Source organism: Pleuronectes platessa, chromosome 3 (genome assembly GCF_947347685.1).
Source record: "Pleuronectes platessa chromosome 3, fPlePla1.1, whole genome shotgun sequence".
NCBI lineage: Eukaryota > Metazoa > Chordata > Actinopteri > Pleuronectiformes > Pleuronectidae > Pleuronectes > Pleuronectes platessa.
In genome coordinates, this window is record NC_070628.1 from 17,931,329 (window position 1) to 17,951,220 (window position 19,892).

Here is a 19,892-nt window from a genome sequence, read left to right on the forward strand (position 1 = left end):
GTCTATTTGCTGCGCGTTTCTGTAATGTATTGTGTTGTGTTGTGAAATTGATGAAGATGTTTTCTTACTTTGCTTGTGTTTTGTCAACTTGCATGTGTTTTCTTAAGTTGCTGTTCGTTGAGCTCTCAGGGCCACCGTACTAAACAGCATTGCAGGGAAATCCAATACAGTTTAAGTACATGGCAACCAAATCTTACAAAACATCTCTAAACTAAACCAAACCAAGTGCAGGGTAGAGGAAGTTCTTCTTCCCCCTAGGGTAGAACAAAGAAAAGGGTATGGATCTGTGTATAGTAAGGACAGCAGGGTAAACATTCTGCAACAGCTGTACAGACGATGTGTTTACAGCCTGAATAGTACTTAAATGACGAGTAAACACATCTGTGAGGCTGTGTCAAGTTGAGTGGCCATTAAATGCCTGAAGGGGTTTTTGCTCTGAAAACTTTTATAGCAGGATCCCACTGCCTTAGGGTTTCATCTGATGCTGCAATAATTTGGGGTGATATTATATGAGGTGGTGGGCGTAACATTGTTGGTTACACAAAGTGGAATCCTCTAGTCAGATTGAAAGCCTATTCAAACTAGGATTAACACACAAACACAACACAATCATTTTGGATTTTTTTTATTAATATAACTTGCAGGTTAAATTATTCATCAACCGTAAAGTTTAAAGTCATTGTTATTCAACAAATTATCACACAAACAGCTTAGTCATAACATATTAATAATTGTGCCCTTACAGCAGAATCAACTGATCTTCATGGAAACAGATATGAAATGCTTTGACTTTTCTTAGTTAGTTAGATTAAGGTAAGATAAATTCATCAGGCACATTATGTAACACCACAAATCATCTTTATACTCCAAAATGAAGCTTTAGATTAAAGCTCCCCTGTCTCACACGTGTCTCTACAGCCACAAATTCGCTCCTTACATTCAACAGCCTCAGTTTCTAAGATTTAGATTTGATTGCTCACAGAGCAAAATAAACTTCTGCAAGTTGACATTAACCAAGAGCACAAATCCACCAAGTCTGAAACTGTAATAGCAAAAATATGGGGAACCATTAATCTAGAAAAGTCATTCAGTTTGAACAGATTTAAATCATATCTGAACATGAAGAATTCAACCTCAAGATTTGAACAAAATAGCATGTTAACAGTAGAATTATTGTAAGTTAAAAATATTTCAAAAATCATCCAGAGATTGGCGGGGATGTGACCATTCTTCATATCAACCCCACAGAGCAGGGAGGGGGGAGAGGGGGGGAATAATGCACATAAAAAGATGTGGCCTCACTGAACACTAAACAACTGTCAGGAATTCATTTCTTTTCTCGCACTTGATTTACATCACCTTGCAGCATTTATCTGCCAAAAGCCTTTCTGTCCAACAAACACATTCAGAAGCATGTGGAGACTCCAACATACACAATGTTATCTGTGTTTTCAATCTTTCAAGTACAACGCGGTTATTTAACATACAGCAGCTCACGTGACAAGTGGTGGAACTGAGGAAAAAGAACGATTGTTTTGTCCTCATGAGTGAAACACAGTAACTGGCATAATTTAGGTATTTTTCCGTCTTGTTTTCCCTATGAACAATGAGAGCCATTGTTATCTTAAAAGGAAACTACCAAATGTGAAACAAACACAACGGTAGCTTACTGGAATTTGATACTGAATGTAAGGATAACAATTCTTAAGTTTAAGAGATTATGTTAAGTAAACGTAAAAACTTTATTATCACAGTATTTTACAGGTAAATATTTTAAAATTCTTTAGTTGATGTTTCCAGTGAACTTATGCTCTAAACTGCTGTGCTGTTTATCCACCTCAGACTAGAGCAGTCGATCATAATACAACATAATGAACTGGCACAGGATGGTCAGGGGGTTGCCAGACATGAGAAGAAGAAAAGTTTACACAATGCCTACAGCAATTGATAAATTTCATGGACAAATGAATGCCTCTTAAACAAGTGGTGCCTTTTTTTTTTAGATAAAATGTTGGTCCATATAGTCAGGGGCAACACTCGAAACTGATTCTGCTGAGCGAATGGAATTTCTCAAGAGAAAACATAACAAAAAATCTAATATTTGATTATTTTTCAGCAATTTCAAAGCTACGTTTCCTGGCTCAAAATGTTGACTTCATTAGATACAAGTTTGATTCCCAGTTTAGTTTCCTGTCCCCCTTTTATTTCCAATCATCTTCAGATTGTTAAAGGTCGTCCACCTTCTGATTTATAACCTTTTCAGTATGGTGGCCTTTAGTGAGGATGAGAGAGAGAGAGTTTCCTTCAGAGTGGTAAGACAATCTGACGATGAGTGAAGAACATCATGGGGCTAATGTGATGGGTTATCACTGTTATGGTTTTTCTTGTGTATGTAGAGGTGAAGTGTCAGAGCCAGGATTAAAGGTGCAAGGATCAGCTCACAGTTGGGCCCGCAGCGGCTTGAGATACTTGTGGAAGGATTCGTGCACCTGTGGAAGAGAGAAGAGAATTTCTTAAGATTAGATAAGAAACAATCACACAGTTTAAGCTAGCAGTTTAATGCAGTTTAATTAATCTTTTGTTTATGTAACTGACAAAAGTAGAGTGGCCCTTTCCAGACAGTGCAGCATGTAGTGTTCAACAACCAAAGTCCGCCAAAAAAAGGTTTTCACAAATAATAACAGTTTGCACATCATCATGTACATCCATTATAACTTTAAAAATATTTCATAATCAACAACAAAATAGTAATGATGTGGGGAGGCAAAAAAAACAACTGAAATCTTTAATAAGACTCAGACTCAGAATAATTTATCATTACTGTTATTATTATGTCACTCTGGTGACCCTGACTGACCTCTGTGGCGTTCAGGGGTGAGCGTCGAGCCCATTCAAACAGGTTCTCGTAGACATTCCCATCATATCGTCCCAGGACCGAATTGAGAAGCTTGTCGTTGAAGTCAAAGGCATCTACCAGCACCACAGCGTTGGGCCTCAGCTGAGACAGAAGCTCCTTGATACGACCAGAGATCTGCAGGACCTGGGGCCCACTGAGCAGACCCGCCTGAAAATGACAAAAAGAAAGGTGGAGATGTTAGCTCATTCACTAGTGGATGAAAACATGCTTATGGGCCTCACTCAGTCTTACAGGAAGTGAGGAAACAAACAGTGACTCTGGGTTGTCTGTCCTGAGTTTAGAGCAAGCCTTGTATTTCATTTTCAATTCAAAGTTCAACTACAACAACAAAGAAATTGTTTCATTTACACAGTGATTAAGACACTAGCCACCCAGAAACAGACCCCCCCCACACACAAAAACCTCCATTTATTGGCTCAGAGACAAAGAGGCAATTGAGGCTGAGTTTTCAAAGTGAAACTTGACAGTGAAGACAGGCTGACACACAGTACAAGTATGCAGATAACAGACAGCAGATCAGCACTACAATCCACCCCGGACTGTGGACAGTACTATTTCTATTATGATTGTTCTGACCTGTAGGAAATCTCCGGAGTTGAGCTTGATGCCATTCAGGGCGTAGAGCAGCGCCAGGGTCGACAACACTGAGTGTATCGCTGTGTCACCGATCTCCCCAAGCTTGTCAGTGAAGAGCTTCACCACAACATAGTGACAGTGGGCCTGGAGACAGAAAACAGTGGGACATGTAAGTCAATGGAAGACCTGATGCGAGACATCAACAAGAAACTGCAAGATATTAAATGTTAAAAACGACCAAATCTCGCAAAATGTCTTGAGTTGTGTAAAAAAGAAAGCAAAACATTTTAGTTTTATTATATTAGAATAATATCAATGCAGACAATCAAATTTGACCCTAACATTACTTTTGGCATTAGGATATTAAAAAGTGTGGTGAGATGCTTTAGCCACACACCCACAAACACAAACACTGAACTTACATCTGAGGCTCTGACCAGGTCGATAGAACTGTTGTTCCAGGCGTCCTCCTGGCACTTCCTGTTCTGCAACTCCTGCTGGATGCTCTTGGCTGCCAGCTCCACAAGACTATAAAAAACACATCTGCATTAACCAAACATGCCAAAACATAATAATATTTTGCTTTAGGAGTTCAGGTTCAGAAATAATTCTGCCAATTAGTTTTCCCTGAAACCTGGAACTGCTCCTGTGGAAAACGACAGTGTAAATATATCGAATGAGATTATAAAACATGTGAAATAAAGAATATAAAATGTTTAAATTGTAAAGCTCTTACAATTTTCTCCTCTCCCTGAATTTGAGCTTACATAAGAAGATATATTTGTGGTTTTAAGAACCAAAAACCATCAACAAAGCGCAGTTTAAAATAAAATAATCTCTGGAGCTCTCAGGCCGGTCAGAAGAGAGACGCTTTTCTCATTGGCCGACTGCATTCTGAGTGACATAGAGCTAGGCCAACCAAAGATAATAGATTCTAGTGTAGCTTGATAAAACTCACAGGTAAATAGCAAAGTAGTAAGATCCATACTTTTTTCCTTGCTATGATCCCAGGCTGTGGATATCATGTAAACCAACACAACCATAATCACAGCCGATGTAACTCATGAAACAACACGATTGACAAAAATGGCAAAACAGCTAAATAAAAGTAATCAAACAACGTTTTTTTGGGTGGATTTTTTTTTTGAAAAGCTGAGGAGATGGTTGGATAGTCCGATCAAACAATAATAAGAGTCCTTCGATAGAAATACAGCAGATTTCCGGGTAAAAACTAAATCATGCAGGGTCAGACAGTTATTTGTTGGAGGGGGCACTTTCATGGTATTTATGATAACCCCTCTAAATGCGTGATAAATACAAATAAATATGAATCCCCTTTAATTATGGGCCATAATTGGAACCATAAATGAAAGCACAGACCAAAAACACAACTAACAAGGTAATTTGCTTCTCGAATTCTTTTGTCTCTTACATGGCAGCTCTTAATTTGTAGATCTCCACCAGACTAGATAGGTCGTTGATATCAACCACGGTTGGTCTGGCAGCGACGGGCTGTGGCTGCACCCGATGATCCGCTTCATTCAGGTAAGACACGATGCCGCTCAGCTGCTGGCCGTCCTTCGCCTGCCGGTAGCTCTTCAACAGGTATCTGCACAGATAGAGGTTCAGACCACACACATATGAGGGCTACTAAATTGAACATGGGTGCACAAAGTAGCTCCTGAACTGCTTCGTGTTCGTCCTCTGTGATTGATTAATATCAGTGTGAAATGTTTGACACCCGTATTCGTTTTAGTACCCTTGTTGATTAGAGATGATATTAAGTTACACATAAACAGAAGACATGTTTGGTAATAACACACAATTCGCATCACACCCGTTAGGACTTACATAAAAGTAATCACGTAACAAGCACATATCTCCATGCTATTCCAGCTTTGTGTAACCTCTGTTTACTAAAACCCAAGTACGGTTTCATATATCAAGCTTTTCATAAATTCTCTTCCTCAGCACCTTTGGCCTTTGTGTGTGTACTTCATGGTCTGTGTAATTAAGAACTGTACAAAGATCCTCGCTTGGGAAACAATATATCTATTTTTAAAAAGACGAAATATAATTTAACAGGTTTAAGAAGCCGATCTGCAGACAGAACACCACAGCAGCCATTCTTCTTGTTTATAAGATGTGACCTGTGTTTGTTTTTGCTGTGGGAGGAGGGCGGGTGTGTCACCTGCATATGTGTTGTATAATTTGGCTGCTGCGTGGGTCCGTGTCTCGGTCTGTATGGGTCTCTGTTTTCTGCTCTATTTAAGTGTGTGACACACATGATGTGTGAAATAGCTAATTGTCCTATTTGTTTGACGACTAATACTAACTAGTGAGTAAGTAGGCTCTATTCTAAAGTTGAGCGTTACAACTTAAAACTAAACTGTTTAATAACTAAAATGGCACTCTGACATCAAAGTGGCAATAGTGTTTATAATGTGTTAGTATTTGATGGAGAGCTGTGTGGGCCGTGAGCTTGGCCGATGCAAGGTGTCACATTTGTGTTCATGCATTTCTTTGTGATGCGTTACCTTGCAGTCTGCAGCATCATGACAGTGTTCTCACCCTCGTAGGTGCAGGTGGGAGTAAAATCAACATAAATGTCGGGCAAGGCACTGCTGCGAGAGTAGCCATGGCCGCCACATGACATGCGGCACACCTCAATAGCAGAGTTGGTTGCCCATGTGGTGAAGGCCTTCAGACCAGCAGACAGAGCATGGAGCTGAAAATTGAAAGGCAAGAAGGGTGAAAATAGCTTCCTGCAAATCTATCATATTTAAACGATGATTTGTGAATGGTCTTAAAGAATATAGAAAGATGTAAACAATAGCACAGATCATTCAAACTGGCCAATTAGAGATCACTGAGCTTATATCACATCCTACGTGTGTATGTATGGTCTCTACCTCAGGCAGCTCACTGAAGTCTCCTTGGCTGATGTCTCCACTGATGCGCTGGTAGGTCGTATTCATGTACTGGCCCACAAAGGTGAAGGCATAGGCCATAGCCAGAAGAGGGAAGAGCTTGTACTGCTGCGTCTGGAAGTCGAGGATCTGCGGCTCTGGCTCTCTGTGGGACAGAAACACATTTGCTGGTGGAATTAGGCTTCTGTTTTCAAGTGCTCAGTTAGTCAATGCGTTATAAATATGATTCTGATTTAAAATATTCTCTCTCTAATTTGCTTCATATCTGGGTAAAAAAAAACATAATTTAACTAAACAGTATGTTTTGAGTTTTCCAACTCAAAACATTTGTAATAGGTGTAAAAAATCTGTTTATATATTTTATTATATACAGAATTTGTCGTTATATAATTTGAGACATTTTACATTATAAGGACATATTCTTTTCTGAGGTCACCACTTCCAAAAATTGGGAGCAAAATCAGATTTAGAAACTGCGCCACTTGTGCATGCACGAACTTAAGTATGCATTTGTTTTCACTTCCAGTTTCTTTGAGTTATGCAATGTTTACGTAGCTGTCTGCCGATCTTCCTTCATCCAGTTGGTGTTGTGTGTGAGGCTCGCCAATTTACTACCTTTCTTTAAATATATATATATTTTTTTTTTATATAGGAAAGCCTTTTTAACATGTGATTTTTTTACTTTGGTGCTACTGTGTTGTTTAATTCCTTTTAATGATAAGTTTACTTGCAGCTACATTTGATGTAGTTTTGTAAATGGGTAGCTTTTAACTCTGTTGACTTTGACACAAGGTGTTTAGTTTAAAAAGGCATAGAGGAAATGATGTCAGATCTACTGAGTGGGCCACATGAGTTTCATAGTACTGCCATACAATCCAGTAGCTTGTCTGAGTTAGCTTTAGCCGCAGCTAACCTTGTTTGGATAAGTGCTGTGTAAATAAAGTTATTATATAAATATTATTATTACAATAATGTGAAATTACTGACCCTGCTCGGATTTCGGACTGGTGGCGAACAACACTGTAGCGGATGGCGATCGTGCAGGACTTGGCGAGGGTCTTAGCTGACAAGCTTACGATCATGGAGCGGATGAACACCATGGTGCCGTAGGTCAGTTTGGCACTGGGTGGCTTCAAATAGGTTCCATCTGGCTCCACCTAGTGGCGAAACAGAGTCATTCTCAGGAGATAATTCAGGAGCAAATACTAAAAAGGTACTCCCACCATAATACCCTTAATAAAAAAAAAATGTATTGTGTAAAAAATATAGTATTATAGCATTCAGTATTTTTGCTACAATGATATCAGGATATTTTAAAAGTAAAGGTCAAACAATACAGGTACTTATCAATCTTCGATAAAACAGGAAGTGGCACATAAAACCTTCCCTCTTGGTAAACAAAACACTCATTTGTATTAAGCAGCAGGCTGCGGTGGAAATTAGGGATGTAAGATTTAATGATTTGGCATAAAAATTCATGAAGCTGTTCCCATGATTAAATATTACCGGATATGATTTAGGATGAATTCATGATGAGTCATTTCTTACATCTGTGTATTGGTTCAGTTCAATCTTTATTCATTTGAATTACTATTTAAGAGCCTTTTGAAATGTGACCAATAATGATATTTAGATTCCTCCTTTACTTAACTGCGCCCCCACACCTCAAGGATGTGTTAATTTAACACATTATATCATATTATATTATACTGCATTACATTGCAATCGGACACTGTTTACTGTTTTGCATTTCACTTTTTACTTCACTTTTTATATCTTTTATCTTTTATACATTTTATTCAGAAATGTTTATGTCAAATAAATGTTACTTTGTATAAATATTTGAAAAAAGTGAGTAAATAAGAAGTAAACAGTGAGTAAATATATACTGGTTTTCTATTTTTTATTGCTTTTCCTATGTATGTTGTATTTATTGCGTTTTTATGTTCATTGTATGCACCAATTACCAGAGCAAATTCCTTGTAGGTGTAAACCTACTTGGCAATAAAATACTTCTGATTCTGATTCCGAAGTGTGCGCTTTTATCTTTACTGGCTGTCATTGTGTTCAATTAAATTGTGTCTCAATGTATCGCATTAATGTGAATCAAATTGTATTTGATTTGTATTTGCCTTAAAAGTATCTAAGATGTAACAGACCGCTGGCATGGCAGTTCGCATTGAACTTAAACAACCTAAAAGGGCTGCTGTGGCTCAAGAGGTCGAGCGGTTTGTCCCCTAACCTGAAGGTCGATGATTCGATCCCCTGCTCCAGCATCACAAAGTTTCCTTGAACAAGACATAGAACCCCAAATCACTCCTGATCCCCAAATGTGTTTAGAAGCGCTGGATTGATGTTTGTGTGAATGGGTGAATGCGCCTTGTGCTTTGAGTGGTTGATAAGACTAGTTAAAGAATCATATGAAAGGATCATATAAATTACCTTGGCATATTTCATCAGCATGTTCTCCCGTGGGATCCGCACATTCTCTAGTTTTAAGTAGCCGTTGTCGACTTCACTGAAGCCAAACTTGGGGCCGATATCTCCAACCACAATACCTAAGAAAGATGGAGGTCCAAACAGAGAAAGTGAGGAACAGACAGTAAGTTAATGAGGATGGACTTCAGCATAAACACCACATACAGAGAGACATCACGTGCAGTGGTTACCTGGCAGGGGTACATGAGTGCTCATGTCGCGGATGGGTACGATGAAAGCGTGCAGACCACGGCCTTTTCCTTGAGTATGGAGCTGGGCGAGGACTATGGCATGATTTGAGGTCTTTCCAACTAAAAAGAGAGAGACCGAGTTAAAACTAAACCAAGGGGCTTGTTCTGACTGTCAATCACGTTCTCTCATTTTGAAAGAAAAAGGAGAAAAACTAAATAGCAACATCTTGAGAAAAATAGTACATCTAATAATCTCATACATTCAATTTAATTGTAATACAACCCAAATTCCAGGCAGCAGCATAAGGTACTTACGTCCTCCGGGCCACCATTTGATGGAGCTGATTGTGGGACTGTTCAAGACAAACTCCTGTGTGGCTGCATCATATGTGGCTGTGGTCTCCAGCCCTCTCAGGTGAGTGCCTAGAGAAAGGTAAAATATAAATCCCCAACAAAAGCATGCATGCAGAACACACACTTACAGAGGGTGGAAAGGTCAAAATGAATGATTACTCCTACGACATTATTCTGTCAAGCATGTATACAAATAACATTATTAACAACAGATCTATCCATTAACATTAAAGTGACATTAACAGACTGATGATGAATTGAGGAATATAACATAAGACATTACCTTAAGACAACAAATATGGATATCACTTTTAGCCTTTTGAAGAAAAAATCCAACATAAAGTAGCAAAGCAGTGCAAGAGTTTGACAGATCCAAATACTATCTATAATATTTCACTATGATTCAGTTAAAGATGTATCTTTGTCAGGCCTATGACAGACTCTGAATTTGCATCTAATAAAAACTGCTCCACAGGGGGTTGTCTATGGTGGGTTTTTCAAATCAGGCCAAAACAAGCTGGAATCCGTGTTAATATATTGATCAGCAGGCAAAGCTACACCCAAACCATGCATAAAACATATAAAATACTTAAAGAGGGTTAGTAGAGGCAATAGATCTGTTAAAAACACACTGACGAGAGAAAAACACGCTGGTAATTGAAAAAGAAAGGCAATAAAAGAGCTATCAGATGCAGGCTGATGATCAGGCAGCATAACAGATGGTTACAGACTGTACTCCAGAGATGTGGGAATGAAGTAGAGCCCGACCAATAAGGATTTTAGGGAGGAAAAATTGTATGACATCGAAATTTTGTTTAAACATTAACGTTATAAAAAAACTAATAATAATTATAATAAATTATATTTAAAAAGAAGAAAACATGAATTCATACAAATATGTTGACCACCATGTGAACTCGTAGCAGTGTTAAACATGTAACCCTAAATTTGGGATTTGATAACAATCTGCCCTTCCATTTGCATGGGCTTTCCTACCGTACTCATATCTGCAAATGATAGAGATGATACAATGATAGACACACGTACAAATGAACGTGTTAAACAAAGAGTTAACTTTCTCAGATGGGTATTAATGGAGGTTTAGTATAAACCATGGTTAGAAAAATGTACGAGTGTTAAAACATTTTTTGTATTAATAGACAGGAAAACTATCAAAATCTAAAAAAATTTATACATTCAAATGTGACCTTTCAAAACAATCATTCATTCATTTTATTGCCATTCCTATTGGCAGTGGCAATAATAGAAAAAGAAGCAATTAATTACTGTATATTATTGAAGGTTCAGTGTAAAGAAAAACGGCAAACAAGCCTGATTTTGAACTGCTCTGTTCATTTTACCGTGCCCCATCTCTGTCTGAGCGTAGGTGCCGATGATCTCTAGGTTCCAGGCGGGCATGAAGAAACGGTCCATTTGCTCTGGGGTGGCCTGGTTGAGCAGTGTGGGCAGGAACATTCCCAAATGGAGATCCAAGGGCTCTGGCCTGCCAGGGTGCACACAGCTAGGCCACGCAGAACGGGGGCGCACGGAAAAGAAGAGCAAGTGGGAATTTGGAAAAGGCAAAGCGGGAGATGCATTGAGAATTTTTGATGGATTTGATTTTGAAGCAATGTGAGATGATTGAAGAGAGAATGGTGGACAAATTCTTCTTTTAATCCGCAGGAGGGATTATGGGTGAGAACTGATATGGTTCAAATCAATAAGAAATTAGAGTAGCACCAGTATGGTTGTGACAAAGACAAATTAAAACAGCTTGTGAGCACGTCATGCATGTTGGAACAAATGATTTGAGCCATAATCTGGATTGAAACTCCACTCTTTTAAACTCTTCAGCAGCTTCATTTCTCAAGCTCCTCTGCCACATGGGAACTCGTGGGTTATGTACAATATTTAGGTTTTTCTCTGGCCGTTCTCGGTTCAGGCTCTGCTGGTGCTGTTTCTGACCATCTGCATCTACTGATCATATCAAAGGATCGAGGCTCTGTATCTGATTCGGCTTTTTCTTTTCATCAAGTGGTTACACGTGTACTTCTTGTTCTTAACTACCTGGATGCTGAACAAGTTCGGCTGAAATTTAAAAGAACTAAATAAAGATATACTGTGTATGTTCATTCATTTTAGTCAATAGCATGTCAATATAATCCGTAAAATAGAGCCAGAGACAGTAACAGGTTAACATCCAACAGGCTATGACAGTGTGAGTTAGTGAATTAGAAGTGTAATGCTACAATGACAACTCAATTAATCGATTAGTTGAATTGAGGACAATTAATCACGAAAAAAATCCCTTTTCCAAAGCTCCTGGCTTTCAAATTTGAACATTTGACACTTGAGATAATTTAATATTATAAGTGTTAGTCGCAGCCCTACAAATAAGGTTAAGGGAACTTTATGTCATGACATAAATTACGTTCTGGGACTTTGACCTATTGTTGACTCGAACCTGATGAAACCGGTAAAAAAAAATGTTTCCAGGCTTTCAGCATAGCTATGCAAAGATGAAATACAAATTCTCAATAATATCCATTTGGCTTTGTTACAGAGAGGCAACAAACAGGCTGACATGGTTCATATTCTCTCTCGGCACAGATTTGTCAGCTTCTCATATTACAAAGAAACACTCAGAACTCGACCTCATTACAGAGGGGACAGGGACAAATCAATTTGAAGTTGAGTAGCATAGATAATGGATGGATGAAAGGATTTTATGTAAATAACAGTGCTGCGCACAACCTTTGTTTAAGTCTAGAGTGATAATGTGTATTATCTTGGTTGGCTAGTGAGCCCAGTCCCACTTGCCCCACTTTCACACGCTCTCTCTTTCTTACTTTCTCTCTAATAACCACACCATCCTGATCAGACTGGGCTTTGGGAGAACTGGGAAACAAAAAATCCACTTTGTTTTTACCATCCTTGGCAGGTAGCCCTCTCTGTGCAGCGCATGAGGTAGAATTTAGATTCTGTGAGAAACACTGTACAGCTCTTTATTGTAATTTTTATAAAATTACATATTTTTATTAATTTGTCTACCTGGTTGTAATTGTGTAAATACTTATACATATTTAAAGCCTATTCCTATCCCAGCTAGAGACATTTTTATTATTTATGTATTAAGCTAATAATTGTTGAAAAGAGGACAATTCTCCAATATGCTAATATTTGGGAACGATCCGGAGAAATGATCCGACATCAACTATTATAGAATAAAGAACTAGATGTTGAATATCCCGTGTGATTTTCAGTTTGTGCGTGAAGAGGGACAGAGACGAACACACACACACTGTGTGGCTGCGCAAAATATTGAAAACAAATTTTTCATGATGTTTAAATGCAGTTTCATAAACAATCTCGAAGTAAACTTCATGTATTGATCAGGTCATGAGACTGTGTTTGTCGCTGTGTGAGTGAATGCGTTCATGCACAACACTGACCTGCGCAGAGTATTGTGCCTCAGTGCAGTGGCAGTGATTTGATCACAATATTTGTTTTTAACGATATATATCGACTGATATCCAAAAAATATTGTGATAAGATTTGTTTCTATGTCGCACAACCCTTTACACACACCCTTAGCCTACATGAGTATTTGCATTTGGCTTATTAACTGTCCGTTTACAATTCAAATAGCCTATGTTTTACATCTTACAGTTTCATATATCCACTTAACAAAAAAAACGTTGGAAATCCCGCATAGCCACAGAAAACTGTATTCCCCGAGCTATATCTCTATAAATTTGTGGTTAGGACAAATTGTTGCACAGGAGCAGAGTTTCCAGCTATTTAGAATTTTCTGCATGTTTGGATCTGTCAAAAACATACAACATATTACTACTCTGGTAGATAAGGTTTCCAAACCTGAAGTACATATAGGTTTGTCTTTAACATTCATAGATACAAAGGAAAATCTTGTGCTATATAAACAACCTTAAAGTTAATAGGTTAACGGCTAAGTCCAGGACTGACCATGACCCATCTCAGTTTGGGCATATGTGCCCATGACCTGGAAGGACTCTGCCAGAGGTAACCATTTCCTGGACTGCTGAGGGTCACACTGGTTGTACAGGGTCGGCAAGAACATGGCAAAGTGTAGCCCCAAGGCCTCTTGGTGGTTGCCTTTAAAAATACTGGGTGAGGGGAAAGTGTAGGATAGACAATTGAAGATCAGACTAGATTCTCATTAACTGTGTAACTGATATCCTGTTACAGATATGACTCACTGTGCTATGGATGTCTTGCAAGACAATGTGATTTTTACGGCTGAGATCCAACTTTATATGAATTTAAATGTTCATGTATTTATATATTATATTATATTTCATATATTATATTATTGTATATTTTTATATACATGTAGTTATATTAGAATGCATTGTGGTACATTATTTGGAAGATATGCTCATGAATGCAGAAAGAGTTATCTATTTACAACTGGTGAATGCTGCATACCCTCCTACACAGTTTTAATCTCATGATGAACTTTGTCCTGACTGAATCTGTTTACTTTCATATAACGGCTACACAGTCAAGCTGAACTGTTACTACACCTCTGATCTAAACTGTACTATATCTGACAGAGGTCAATACACTGTATATTTTTAACAAAATCTGCCGACAACTCAAAATTGTAAACTGTTGCTTTGTGTAACTTACTTTTTGTAGCAGTAGATCTCCTCTGGGTCTGCGATGCCATACTCTCTGAGCTTCAGGATCATTTGGGCACTTTTTCGAACAGCCTGGTCATAGCGCTCACTGCGCGACAAGAAGTTCGGGTCCTCTTCCTTAAAGTCTGGGTCACTGACAACCAGAGACTCTACATTGGATAAAAGAAGGTAAATCAGATATGTATCCTTTAAACCAGTCATTCCCAAAGTGTGGGCCGCGGCCCCCTGGTGGACTGTGAAGCCACTGCAGGTGGGCCGTGCGACCAAACCAAAGTATTCTGACGGATATTCTTGTTGTGCTCTGTTACACAAACAGTAAGAATATATTTTTAACAATACCCTATTTGCACTTCATGTTTTTTTTACATTGGTTACTTTGCAAATTGTTACGATTAAATGTGGATCTTAATGGATTTGCCCTGCATATGCCTGCGTTAATATCCAATTATTTTTGCTATAAAATGAATATGTATGATTCTAGTCCTGTGTGTGGATCATATAGTTGTGATTAAAGGTGTGGGTGGGCATTTCCTCAGTTTTCAAATTGGGCCGCAGCAATCCTAGGTTTGTGAATGGCTGCTTTAGTCTATACAACTTGAAGTTAACTCACAACCTGTAAGTTAGAAATGTTTAATTGGAAATTTGCAAAGGAAAAGTTGTGAATGTGTACCGGCACGTGTAAATGTGTACAAGAATTTTCAAGTGGATCAATTTACTATCATGGATGTCCAAGGTGAGACAAATAAGTAAGAGATAAAGATAATAAAATAAAATAGTCAAAAAAAGTTCTGGATATTGTTCTTCAGTAACAACTACATCATAACTGTTGAGGAATTCCTGACCATCCCCACATATTTCTGTATATGCCACTGTTTATTATGCATATAATGTATATTGTATATTACACATTATATCTGTACAGGAGAATAGTGCCCGTCTAATTCTACAGATATTCCCTTCCTTCACAGCAGGACCCAAGGTCAGGTTATAGATAAAAGGCCAAACTACAGTACATTGTAGTGTCTACGTTGAGGGACTTTCATATCTAACTCAGATGCCTCCGACAGAGAGACACCAACTTCAACTATTTGGTGTATTTCACCAGTGGCAAAACGTATGGACACAATGTGATTTAGGAATGCTTAACTATCCAATAGGATACGAACACCTACATGTAACATAGAGAGGGACAGCAATCTTAGTTGCTGGAGTTGTTGAAGGTGACAGAGAGGCTATGGTAAGTCAGATAACCACTCGTCATAACTGTGAAGAGGTGGATGGACCACAACAGAAGTAACAGCGGGAAACCACGTTGGGTCCCACTCCTGTCAGCCAAGACCCGGAATCTGAGGCTTCACAATGTTAAAGAACCACAACCGTCTCAAACCTGTGCATTACCAGGACACCTAATCTATTTTACTTCTACTTGGAGAGTTAGTCGTAAATGACTGTGCATCTGGGAAAGTTATGCAATGCAATGGAATCAATGTGCACCACAATGTCAGGTCATGAGATGTGTGTGTAAAGGTGAGTGTATTGTGTGCATACCTACTTACATCTGTAAGAAGAATAAAATGGATATCGCAGTAAAGTATCGTCTCTGAAGTTGAACATTAACACTCCTCTCACGTCATTACGTAAAATATGAATATCACCAACAACTAGAGAAAAGGTCACATACATTTGTGTGTATTGCTCTTTGTCAATTGCATAACAGAGAGGCGCTTGGTATAAGAACTGTTTCACGTGCTGGTGGATACTTAGTGTAGCGGGATATTAGTGTAATTTGTTCGAATAAATACTACATTGAATTAACACTAAGGCCGAATTTACCACTGGAGTATACCGAACCACCATAACGTCCCCAGCTTTGGAAATGCCATCCAAAACAGGACCCCTGGCGAGATAGGTTTTCAAACCAGGTAAAAGTTGGGTGCACTTCAGCATAAGTTGAAAGCTGCGCAGAGGGGGTCAGCTGTTAGCATCTCGATAGCTAACTGCGCTGTCGTGTTAGCTAAGCTTTCTCCACAACAGGTCTTTTCATAGCAAATCACCAGTGCTGCGAGCATGTTACATGTCGAGGGCAACAACTGTTATCACCGAGGAAGACGATTAAAACTCACCGATTTCCCTTCTTCTTCTCGTCTTCTCTGGGGTGCCGTCCACAATGTGGGTCAGTTTCTCGACGTCAAAGGTGGCGTTTTTCCGCTCTTTCGTGATATCGGGATTCATGGCTGTGTCTCAGACTGAGATCAGGTGTGAACGGTGAGTATGTGCGTGTGTGTGTGTAGTGGAGATAATGGCGTGAGTCCTCCCTGTGCTGTTGTGTTGCTGTCTGAAGAACTCACAACGACCTGCGACTTCACACGCCTGCGCATACAACAGAGGGGGAGGCGGGGACTGGCGGAGCACGTGACCTGCATCCCGGAAGCAACACACTTTGGATTTCATGTCCAGGCGGCTTTTTGTTTGGTGTTTTGGTGATTTGGATAATGACGATGCTTCCAGCTGCTGCAGCTTTTCATTTCCCCTGGGAAATAAGCACCGGGTCGGTCCAGGAAGGAGAATCAGTGAGGACGTTCGGCAGGTGTTTCTTTTGTTTTTATTTGTTTTGTCTGTGACTGTAACAGATCATTTCAATTTTGAATCTGATGAACTTGGTACAAGTGTAATGGCCCTGTGTCATTATTTGTAATTGAGTGATGTGTAATGTTTTGCTTATCCCCCATTCCTGCCCCCAGGGATACAACAAGTGAATTAAGAGATCATTGCAATCCAAGTTTGACAGATCTGAGCCCAGGGGGTTTATTTAGATTTGATGTTTTCGGGGTGTAGAAAAAACTTGGCAAATGAACTTTGTTTCAGTTTTCTCGAGTCAGAAACTGCCTCTTTTAGTCCATATTTGAATATATATCCATAGGTATCCGTCTGATTTAGACCTGGTCTAGTGTGGTTTAATTCATAAAAAAAGCAGTGAACTCATTCAGATCATTTGCAAATAGAATAAGACATTGAGAGCTTGACAGTTGTTTTTGAGGGAGAACTGGTCTTATGGGATCTGGACGGAGAAAAAAAGTTTCTTCTTATTTCCACAGAATTCAAGGTTTCACAAATCTGAAAATGTGTTTTTAGCAGTCTTGATCGCTTTATTCATTCATCGATTCAGTTTCCCTTCCCAACCACTTTACGTTGACCTCGATGGAAAACATTATGAGGTCAAGTTGTAGAACTTGTCTGGGAAACATCGTCTCTGCAAGATTGATGTATTTTGTAAAACTGCATGTAGGACACACAATTCTTGCATTTTTCAAAGTATAGCCAGCTCTTGCTAGCATTTTCAGGAAAACCAAGCCTAGCTTTATACTATTCTAGTCTAATTGTTAAACTTTTATTATTATTATTATTATTTTGCATTCAATATTTATTTATGTGTACATTATTACTTTCACTAAAAGTGTACATTTCTCCAGCTCCCCCTTGTTTGGTTTATACAGAATACATCTCTAACTTTAAATGAAATCGCCTGCTGTCCAGTTTATCTTGTCAAAAATGTGTTACATTTTCCAGACTTGTCTGCTATCAGCCTGAGGAGTCCAGAGCAACGCTGTCAGCTCAGCACGCTTCCAAAGAGCACCATGTGGTCGTCCACACAATGTTTGTGGAGCCCTTCAACCCAATAATTGGAGCCCAGTACATAGCTCTGGGTGAAACAGAAAATTCTGAGGGTAAGAAAAAAGTTTTTGGAAACATTTATGAGGATTTTTAACTGTTTGTCTGGGGTCAACAGACAAGAATTATATTGAAGTGTAAGATATTAACTGTTTATGGTGATAATCATCTTGGCCTTTGTGTGTGGAGTTTGCCTTTTCTACACGTGTCTGTGCTACAGTCCACAAACTTGCAGATGGGAATTGGGTTAATTGGGACTTTAAATTGACCGTAGGTGTGAAATGTGGGTATGAATATTTGTTGACTTTGTATGTTGCCTTAGGTAAAATGTACACAGGCCTTGAACCAAACCACTGGACATCGAACAATCCTTTGTTAAATTGACAGATGAAATGCAAATGTTTCTGTTGGCTAAAGGCATGAGGCTACACACTGCGCACTTTACCTCAACTGCCACTGCCACAGGACGTGACCGTTTCATTTTCCAGAGAAGCTGGCTGAGAACATACAGAAACTGCAAACTGTGTGTGTGTGTGTGTGTGTGTGTGTGTGTGTGTGTGTGTGTGTGTGTGTGTGTGTGTGTGTGTGTGTGTGTGTGTGTGTGTGTGTGTGTGTGTGTGTGTGTGTGTGTTAAGTTTTGCTTTCAGGATAGAGGTTGTGTCCCTGCCGTGTAGAGAGTGGAGAGTCATCTTCTGTATTTAAGAATGCATCTACCTGCACAGACAGGGACACATCATTTTAGAGATCCCTGTAACTGTAACCAGGACAAAAAATTGAAGCGACATTCTACCTTCTCCAAAACAAAAAAAGAAAGAAAGCCTTTGAGTGTGTATGCACATCAATGGGCTGTTTTCTACCGACCCTTTATTTGCTGCATATGTTGTGAATGAATGGGTGATTGTAGCTCTTACTGTAAAGTGCTTTGAGTGGTCGATAAGACTGGAAAAGCCTTGAATAAATACAGTCAATTAGTATTTTACCATTTACCTTTCATTCACATCACTGTGCTCGTTTAAATACATTCTGGAATTTCTACCCTAAAAGGCCTGCTGTCATCAGTTTCTTCTCCTCTTACAGGGGTTGGCCACATGGTCCGTGCCCGTGTGCTGAACTGTGTTGATGGTGTCAACATAGCACTGCTGCAGAAAGCCATCAACGAGCAAAGAAGCTTCTTCAAGGAGAGGGAGTGTGAGCAGGGTAAAGCAGATGCATCCTGATCCAGGTCTTCAGTCTGCACGTTTCCCAGGGTGCTTGTTGATCGTCAGGCCCACGGCTGTCATAGAAGCTCCGGTGAAATTCAAGACCGATTGTTTATGTGTAAAAGACATGGGTTTACTTTTTGTCAGTTAATATGAAAACCTTGTTTATGTCGGATCATAACAGATGTCTGCTCTTTCTCTGAATGAAAACCACAAATTAATGGTTTGATAATAGGATTTACTGTTTGGTCAAAGAAGAACCAAACAGATATTTTGTATCTGTACTTTAAAAGTATTTTGCATTTTACTAATGTCTCTGTCTTTAGATTTAATTAGTAATATATTTTAATATAATACAAATTTGTCATTGCTTCTATTTTTTTATGGTGTATTGTAACAGTCAAAAAATAGATGGACTGTTAGATCTTTCTTACTGTATGTAGATCATGTAATAAAGATAAAAATCTAATCTTTGTAGATTACTCCAATTAATTTATAAATAGCAAAACATATAAAATATTTAAAATACCAACACTTGGCACTGATCAGAGGGTTTTAAAGGTGTCTTTCAAGGTTAAATATCAGATACATTTATGCAGCTTGGTGTAGTCTTGCTTGTAATATAAAATTCTAAGAATCTTTTTTCTCCCCTATCGAAGTTACTTGTTTGTCTGTCTTTCTGTCATGTGCCTGATCCAAGAATTGAAGCAAATTCCAGCAGAAACAGGAAGATTCTGAGGGTATTTCAATGGCTTGTTTATTAATTGAGTTAATGTCATTTTGCATTTTTAGAAATGATGGCAATTGCTTTAGAAGAAATGTGTGAAGCCTCATGAAGGAGTGAGAGAAAAAAGGTAAATAATATGCACAAGTAGTTTAGAATGTTCTATTTACGT

At 38.8% G+C, this 19,892-nt stretch overlaps 2 protein-coding genes across 3 annotated transcripts; one reads left to right on the forward strand and one right to left on the reverse strand.

Annotated features, from left to right (window-relative positions):
* Nucleotides 1-609: 609 nt before the first annotated feature.
* On the reverse strand, nt 610-16,522 carry acox1 (acyl-CoA oxidase 1, palmitoyl). Of its 2 annotated transcripts, none has more exons than XM_053417932.1 (14): nt 16,252-16,522; nt 14,118-14,277; nt 10,808-10,968; nt 9,408-9,515; nt 9,093-9,212; nt 8,866-8,981; nt 7,411-7,580; nt 6,406-6,568; nt 6,031-6,221; nt 4,926-5,102; nt 3,916-4,021; nt 3,494-3,637; nt 2,858-3,064; nt 610-2,489 (listed from the first exon to the last, which is right to left on the reverse strand). In XM_053417932.1, exons 1-14 carry the CDS (start codon nt 16,358-16,360, stop codon nt 2,439-2,441), a joined length of 1,983 nt encoding a protein of 660 aa, XP_053273907.1. In that variant the 5' UTR covers nt 16,361-16,522; the 3' UTR covers nt 610-2,438. The 2 variants fall into 2 exon arrangements, with proteins under 2 accessions (XP_053273907.1, XP_053273908.1); XM_053417933.1 differs by lacking the exon at nt 10,808-10,968 and adding an exon at nt 13,431-13,591.
* Nucleotides 16,523-16,527: 5 nt separating this feature from the next.
* Nucleotides 16,528-19,465, forward strand: ten1 (TEN1 subunit of CST complex). The gene is made up of 3 exons (XM_053417934.1): nt 16,528-16,715; nt 17,696-17,853; nt 18,875-19,465. The coding sequence occupies exons 1-3, from the start codon at nt 16,621-16,623 to the stop codon at nt 19,012-19,014; spliced, it is 393 nt and encodes a 130-aa protein (XP_053273909.1). The 5' UTR covers nt 16,528-16,620; the 3' UTR covers nt 19,015-19,465.
* The last annotated feature ends 427 nt before the right edge of the window (nt 19,466-19,892 follow it).